Genomic DNA, 8,647 nt, shown 5'->3' with positions numbered 1-8,647 from the left:
AGTATATGTGTGTGCCTCAAGTGTTATTTGAGGGCCAGTCTGCCATCTTCAAACTAAACAGCTCAAAAATCTTCAGAAAATGTTTATCATCTCAAATATTTACTAAACATTCATAAAATTTGCTACAGTAATACTCGATGGAGACTTTTAAATGGAGGTTGTGAGCTACAACTACTGATATGAAGGATGACAGACAGCGAGAAATTATGCAATTGAATTTTTTAATAACAAAGATACTATTTTTAACATGGTCAAATATACTTGGCTAAGACCAGATTTTAAAAAACAAAGGTATCTAGCCCAACAGTACAATCATACAGCTTTGTACAGAACACTCCATAGATAAACAGAAAATACATTTGAGCACAAAAATAAAAAGTATTTAAAGAGAATCTCTAAGCAGCATTTTATTTCTGCAAAACAGACATATAGTACTGATTAAATATCTACAAGTGCTTCTCCTTTACAAAAATACATATATTCTTAATAGACTAAGTCATTAACAATGACCTGGTAATCTTTCACTTCAATTTGAATGATTTATAAGCTAAATCTTACAACCACAAAAAGGTTTTTATTTGTATTAAGATGTTACCACTTTTGACAAAAAAAAAAAAAAAGCTTAAAATATTTTATATTTCAAAGGAAAATTAGCAACGTAACTATACAATATAGTCTGTGATGGTTTTATTTAATGTGAGGGCTACTCTAGTAAAAACATGTTTGCTGTTGTGTTGCCAGATGCAGGAATGCAGCAGAGCACTGCCGCTCCCCCACAAGCTCTTGTTGTTGACCACAGCTTCATAAGGACACTTGGGCCCCCATCCCCATTCAAAGAATACAGCAAAAGAAAACCAACCCCAAAGAATGTTAGGCTGATCCCATTCCATTTCTAATGTGTAGAACTCCTGCTCTGATGGACTGGCGTGAAGTCCATGGATAAGTAATGTACTTACTATCTCTACCTTGCCTAAAAACATTTCATGTTCAATTTGTACTAGATGATTTTCTTATTCCATGAAGTTCTGAAAGATGGAAAAAAACTGGACCCAGGATTTAATGTTTGATTTGATTCTAGATTTAAAGATGATTAAAATTAATAAGCATTTCTGAACAATGTCTCAAGTTTTGAGTCCTAGAAAAAGGGGCATAACAAGCATACAGACACATTTTAATGACCATCAAAAATATTTTTAATTTCATAACTTTCTGAAAAGGAAGTGCTCAAGCATTTTAATTCTATTTGAAAATATAGTAAGGATAGCAAATAAACATGCTACTTGTGAAAACTACATTACACTAGGGAGAGAATCACTTTTAAATTATGGGAAAATGCCACTGCTTTGAGAAAAAAAGATGAAAGCCCTGTAATGTATATTTAAGTACATTTTAATGAACTTTCAATTTGAACTTTTTTCAACAAAATACTACTGAACTAGGAATATCAAGTAAATCCAGAACTGGGTGGTTATTTTGTGCTTTCAAAGGGTTTGAGTCTGTAGCATATTTAATATTTTTCAATTTTTCATAAACCAGATCTGGCAGACATGTTATGTTTCTTATTGCAGGGTTATATATTTTAAACTAATAGCATTTCACGTTCTTGTGTTTGTAACCCAGAGAATTTAAGTTATGGCAAACTCACTCATTTTTGAAATTCCCACAACCAACATCTACATCTCACTGGTAATTAAACATATAGCCTGCCAGACAACTCCTTATGATAAATGAGAGTACGCAATGGCGAGCATCCATTTTTATCCTAACCGAGGAGGTCTGCCTAGTGGCCTATCAGAAAGACTCCATAATGTGAGCTTTACTCAAGGTGGCCCCCCAGCTTGGGCTCCCCGAAAGAATGGTGTGACCTGATGTGTATGCTCTTCATCTGGGGCCCATCTGGCCCAATTTGGCTATATGGCTAAATTCTAATAACAAAGTAATTGCTGAGGAACAAGACAAAGAGTTACTTCAAAACAAAACAAAACAAAACAGGTCTTTAGGAAAATTTTTGCTTGTGAATACAGCAAAAGCATTTTCTCATGAGTCCAACAGAATGTACTATTTTCTATAAAAGTGAGCATGTCAGCATTTTGACCAAAAAGCCTGTCTTTAATAAACTTTCTCGTATTACCAACAACCCAGGAACTAAATAAGCATAAATTTAGTTTATATCACCTCCCTAAAATAAAAAGCTTCTTAAAGTAGAATTTAAAATCTTATTTTCAATTTTCTTTTCAAAGTATGTGTTTCTCCCACTTTTCATCCAGAGAGAGGCTATCTGTTGTGTTAACCCCAACTTTGAGGATTTCCTAAGACCTGTCAGATGGTGCTGGAAAAAACGAAAAACATAACTGAAAGGAAGTAAGCTCTGAATATTGCAAGAAAAACCTTCATTTGATTGATCTTACCACGAAAATTCAGTTTAAAGCCTTTCTTTGGTGATATTTTAGCAATTACTCAAGGTTATTGCCTAATTATATAAAAGTAAATTGCAATCTAAAAATTTCCAACCTCCAAGCAGTTAAAACTCTCTTCCCTAACATGGTTATTAACAGTAAAATGTCTTTGGTGATAACTATTTTCTTATGAAAAATCTTTCAAAAAGAGATTAACTTACAAGAGCCTATTTAGATACAAAACAGTTGATAAGAGACAGGGACAGAAAACTCATAATTTATGCAGTAAATCTAAAACAGAAATGCACTTTAGCAATGAGGCACTTTCTCTTAAATAGTTCAATAAAGCTAAACAGTTCACAATATTATATAACACACTTTTTTTCCCTTAAAGAATCTTTTAATTTAGGTTACGTTTAAGTGTAAAATATAGTTGAGCAAACTCATTACATTTAGAAAATGTGGCATATTAGTATGGGACAGATTTTTAATGAATAAAGGGATAACATACTTTTCTAAAAGTAGTTAAGACATTATCTAAGGTACCTGAACCCCAGACTGAATGACCTCATATTGCCACATCAATGAGCCTTAGAGTTTATTTTTTTGAATACTTCTGAAAAGTATTTTGTTAATCTAGAGAAAGGGCCATATTTAGATTTTTTAAATTAACTAACGTGATTGCTTCACTTAAAGTGATGTCTATAAACCACAGGCCTTCTTTAGATTCAAGGTTCCTTGAACCTTGTACGTCTATGATATCTACAAGCAGAGAAATCAGATTACAAAATCTTTTATGGAAGTAAAGTTTTTTCAGTTTGTTGCTCAAGAAACAAGAGATTAAAGAAAAACTTATTTTAATTTTATTCTCCAATTTTGCAGATTCAGATGACTATTCTATAGGTTATTTGTATAACACCCTAACTTTGTAAAACTAACCACCTATATATTTTTGCCTGTATATTTTTTCTATACCTGGTTTCATGCATATTCCACAACCTGACTTAGGGGGTAATTAACTAAGGATTACTGTATTCCTAGACATTGATAGTAGTCCCATACTGAGAAAACCATAGTCGAATATACCAAAAGACATGGGCTGAAAAAGTCTCTAGTTCTAATAGTAATACCACATTACTCAGGACCATTATAAATCTGTACCTTTCCCCATATGACACCCTTCTTTGTGCAAGGTTTTCACATATTTTGGCACATATTCCATTGTATTTCAATAAAAATGTCAATATTTTAACATTAAAGGAATTTTATATAAAACTATCCTCAAGTCCATAATTGCTTCCCATATATTTCCTTGGAAAATAGTGACATTACATAAGATGAGGCAGCAGGCCAAATTTAAAGAGATTGTGTATATAAAACTCATTTAAGGCTGAAAGTTTTGGCTGGGGACCTAAAAACATCCAGGTCTCACTTGTGGTTTTTTAAAATGCACTCTCAATTCATTTTGAGTTAATTAAAGATCACTTCCACATGCAATCACTGACCTAGACGTGACAAATTTATAATAAACGTAAAAATTTCTTAGGGATGTCAGGGAATTGGATTTCACAGCATAGTGAAATAATTTCTGTTGCTAGAGAGTAAATTCAGGTTTTGGTTTACTGTAATGGTCTGTTTCAACCACTGTTTAAGTGTTAATGAAAATCTGCCTTTTAAATTCTGTTTGTGAGCCCTTGCAAGCACAAACACAGTCTAACAAAATGAAATTTTTAAAGTATTGCCATAACTTTTTTCACAAAAGTCAGACCAGAAACAACAGAAAACTTAGACTTTTTGACTTGAAACGAAGGTATATGGAAAAGAGAGATAAGAAGTTTCAGCCTTTTATATTGTGAAATGCATTGAGATTTAGCTGTATTTTGTACGTGTTTCTTAGAGTCGTGCACTGTTTGATTTCTAAGAAGCATTCTGAGATTCAGAAGGCATTAACTTGTGATACATTTTACCAGAAAATGTAGCACACTACTTATGTATATAGTATAAAAACTATGTGTGTAACACACAGATTGTGCTCATGTCTGATTTCTAAAACAAATATTTTTCCTAACTTTCAAGATTATTTCCTAAGTTTCAGAGGTTACCTTTGTTTCAAAGCAATTAATAAAACTTAATTTCCAAAGAAGTTAATGAGAACAGTTGTACATTTAAAAGGGTTAAAATGAAGTTCTTCATATAATTTAAGGTAACAAGGCTTTTTTTGACTTGCGGACTCATCTCAAAATGAATGGAAGACTTAACAAAACTGTAAAATCAAGGACATTATCACAGCTCTGACCTTAAAGAACTTACGTATAAAACAATAATCCCACTTCCCCAATTACTACAGGATCTAAAATGAAATATCCTCAAACCATTAATTTTGGTTAGCATATTTATCTACGACACTGCATTTGATCTACTTTACGCAGAAGGTTTGGAAATGTGACAGGTTACTAACAGTTTTAATCTACAATTGCTTTGAGATTTCTGAAATCCGTAAAACAGCTAATGTTATCTGCTCTAAAAATCCTAATACTTAAAATCCTCAGAACCTTCCACATGCCACAATGACACACACCTAAGGCCAGCTGATAAAGAGAAACAGTGTACTCAGTACATAAGAGCCAGAATATAATGGTGCATACATAAAGTGGGCTACGTGAAGGTAATGACGGTCGTGAAGCAGCACCCACCCGCCTGAAGACATTATCAAGGATGCACCTTACTCACACATTAATTTTGTTAGAAGTAAATGTGATCAGCTGCCAACACTTTAAATGGTTGTGAATCTCAACTTTTGCTCTCCAAGAAGTCACATACGTTTTCAATCTTGAGGGTGAACAGGCCTTCCTTGTGCAACTGGTAGACTACACGGACGGATGACTTAAAATGCCTACAGTTATAATGTGCTCTAAGGTTTAAAAAAAAAAAAAAAAACCCGTAGGAATTCTTTCCAAAAGGACTTGTACACTCAAGAGTGAACTATTTTGCACACAGAAAGCTTATCGAGAATAGGACAGTGGCTCCAGAAATCACTTTTCTAAATGTATTTCCCATATGAAATAATTTCAAGATATAATTATTAGTTTCTTGTACAGTACTCTATTTAAACAAGAATAAAATAGTAAGTATGTGAAAACTGCAACACCACAAAGATTGAGCCATATTACTAGTGTAATCAAACATTAGAACAATCTTGGAACAGGCAAGCAAAGTATTGAGAAGGCTGGATTGTGGCTGCACAGCTAACCGATTTCAGCCACGACTTGTACTGGACACTGTGAGACAGCACAAATACCTTATGCAGACGGATCAGGAGCAGAATGGCACTTGGTTTGCTCTTAATAGAAACAACATAAATGCAACTGATAGTTTAGAGACAGACGATGGCCTTATTCGCATGCTGAAAACCTGGCTGTGTCCCTCTAGTCCACACACGGTTCACTGTGCAATCTGCCGATGCGTAAACACTTAGTGCAGGATTCAGTCAGTGGGATCTAGGCCCCTTGGTCTAACCGAAATCAATTCTTGGTCGATACTGCAATACCATGGGGTATGACTATAAAATAAAAACAGATGATGAGTTAAGACCGTGTTTACATAAAAACAATACAGATTATACATAAAAGATTTTAAGAATGTGGCTTTATAATTTACAGTATTTCCTGGTACTAGTGACTATGGCAATTAAGACTGTAGTTATCATTAAGACTCTATATCTTTTAATTCTGTTATTTTCCTGAATCAGTCCAGTTTTCCATAATATGTCAGGTTCAGAGGCCTGCAAATGTCATACTGGTTGCCCATGCGAATAGTGCTGTTAACGTAAGTGTGAGGCAGGGCCTGTGGAGGGTGGAAAGCTTTCCACCTGCTTAGAAGCACTCACTCATTCACCTGTGGGGCTGAACAAAAAAGCCCACCGGCTGGGCGCCGGCAGAGCTGCTGAAAGCTCACTGCGTCACAAATTAAGAGAGAGACTTCCTGCTACAAATCTATGAAACTGAGGTAGAGTTCACAAGCCACACTTAAGTGTGGCTTGTTTTAAGTTGAGTTTGATACTTTTTTTGGATTTGACTATTATATAATTGAAAGGTTCAGACTGTTCTTCGGGTTGCTCTATGTAGGGAAGGTATCGTACATCAACACACATTAGACAGGAAACAGCTGCTTGCGGATAAAAGCCACGTTGCTACTTCTGCATCTATTTTTTACCCTGTTTTGCCATATCATATAGAACTCAAACATCACAAAGTCGTAAAGGGTCTGAAGAAGCAATGGTTTTCCTTTTCTTAAAGCTGAAGATTCCCCTTTTTAAAATGAAATTTCCAGGAGCTACTTTTATGAAACCAAGAAAGGGCTGAGATAGTCAATGACTTGTTTCCCTCTCATCTCTGTGGAGGTGAATGCAAAAATCCAGTGCTGAGGGAGTTCCCGTCGTGGCACAGTGCTAAGGAATCCGCTAAAAACCATGGGGTTGTAGGTTCAATCCCTGGCCTTGCTCAGTGGGTTAAGGATCTGGCGTTGCCGTGAACTGTGGCGTAGGTCGCAGACGCGGCTTCAATCTGGCATTAGTGTGGCTGTGGCGCAGGCCGGCAGCTACAGCTCCAATTCGACTCCTAGCCTGGAAACCTCCATATGCCACGGGAGAACTCTCTTTTCTATAGACGAGAGGTGTAGACTGAGTTTCCATAACCCTGAAAATGACCGTTTCTGTGTGTATCACAGCTATGTTATGTCCTGGGAAGCCTCTCTCACCATTCAGCTCAGGATGAAACTACAGGATAAGAATGAAAATTCCTAGATCTTGCTGTACACAGCTGAAGAAGTAAAGTGGTCTAAATTTATTTTGGTTAAATTTTTGCTCATTTGTTTTTTACTTTAAACTTTATTCGATTCCCTCTGAATCAGAATATCTGTGGCTGGGACACAGAAATCTGCATTTTACAAAACTCCCTAGGTCATCTTAGTTGAGCCAGATTTGGGGACTGCAACCCAGACATCCTACAACCTAACTCAACTACTGCCCATTTCTACTTGACCCAACCCACAGATTGCCTCTTATTACAATAATCCTTCTAGCTTTGCTTTCCACTCCTCTTTGACTCTGCACACTTTCTGCAAATAATTGTCACTCGTGCAAGAATCCATTCATCACGTATTGAAGACTCCATCACCAACTCTACTGGGACAAAGGAAGAGAGGGAATTAAATGGCTTGGTTGTCAGTGGGTGGGATTTTTTCAGTTTTTTGGCTGAAAATGGTCCTGTCTTCCTCTCCAAGAAACCATTGTGTGTGTGCGTGTGTGCGCGCACACGTGTGTGTGTGTGTTCTGTGACAATGAGAAGTTGAAGAATTTTACTGGTGTTACAATGCTGGAAATTGTTCGGGTATACTTGAAGTTCTATTTGAGTTTTAGTTTGCTTTCTCAAGTAGAATGGCACTGCACTATGATGCAATATAGCCTGACTCCTCTTGGTGCTCAGTGACTGCACTGAATGGGGAGTTGCCAGTCCTCAGGCTCATCATTCACTAAAAGAATATATACTTCCAAAGTATACATTTTAAATGTGGTAATTTTAGAAAATGAAAAACAGTCATTTTCATTTTTCTCAAAAAATACATTATTCGCCATAAAAGTAACTTGGCTCTACAGCAGATTTGGAGAATACAGAAAAGCACCAAGAAAAAAAAGGAAAGTCATTTCAATCCCACCATCCAAAGATAACCACCACATGTACATCCCTCTAGTCTTTTTGTCTATATACATAAACTTTTCAAAACTGGAATCATGCTACATATATTGTCTGGTAAATAATTCTGTCTAGATGAGAAGTCTGTCCATTTAAAATTCCACAAACTTATTTCCACACCATGTAACATGGCCCTATGCCATCATTTTTAAAGGCTATATATGCCTCTATAGAAATGAACAAGAAATTATCAATAAATATTTTACTGCACATTTTAGTTTATTCCTTTTAATTAATTTTTTTATTTTTGCTATTGTAAATTTATTGTGACCCAATGATCTATTCTGTGCTGCCCAACCAACCTCCCCTGAACCCCCAGGGGTGGTTCCTAGAAGTGGAACTCCTGATTCAGACGGCATTTTAAAAGGCTATTTGATAAATGCCATCACACTGGACTTCCAGAAAGTTGTTCTGTTTTTACATTTCTCAAAAAAATAAGACTGCTCATTTTTCAATAGCTTCATCAGTAATGAGTCTTATTCCTTTCCTCTCTTAATTTGA

General features: G+C 35.6%; 1 protein-coding gene across 9 annotated transcripts in view; it reads right to left on the bottom strand.

Annotated features, from left to right (window-relative positions):
• The window catches only part of PCGF5 (polycomb group ring finger 5), a 134,723-nt gene continuing 126,280 nt past the window's right edge, over positions 205-8,647 (bottom strand). For 8 of the 9 annotated variants that reach the window (XM_021073244.1, XM_021073247.1, XM_003133143.4 and 5 more), the window contains one exon: positions 205-5,955. In XM_021073244.1, coding sequence (XP_020928903.1) covers positions 5,908-5,955 — 48 coding nt within the window. In that variant the 3' untranslated portion in view covers positions 205-5,907. The remainder of the gene's footprint in view (positions 5,956-8,647) is intronic. The other variant, XR_002338662.1, reaches the window with a different exon arrangement.

This window comes from Sus scrofa, chromosome 14 (genome assembly GCF_000003025.6).
Source record: "Sus scrofa isolate TJ Tabasco breed Duroc chromosome 14, Sscrofa11.1, whole genome shotgun sequence".
Lineage (NCBI taxonomy): Eukaryota > Metazoa > Chordata > Mammalia > Artiodactyla > Suidae > Sus > Sus scrofa.
This window is presented reverse-complemented; position numbering and strand designations above follow the sequence as displayed.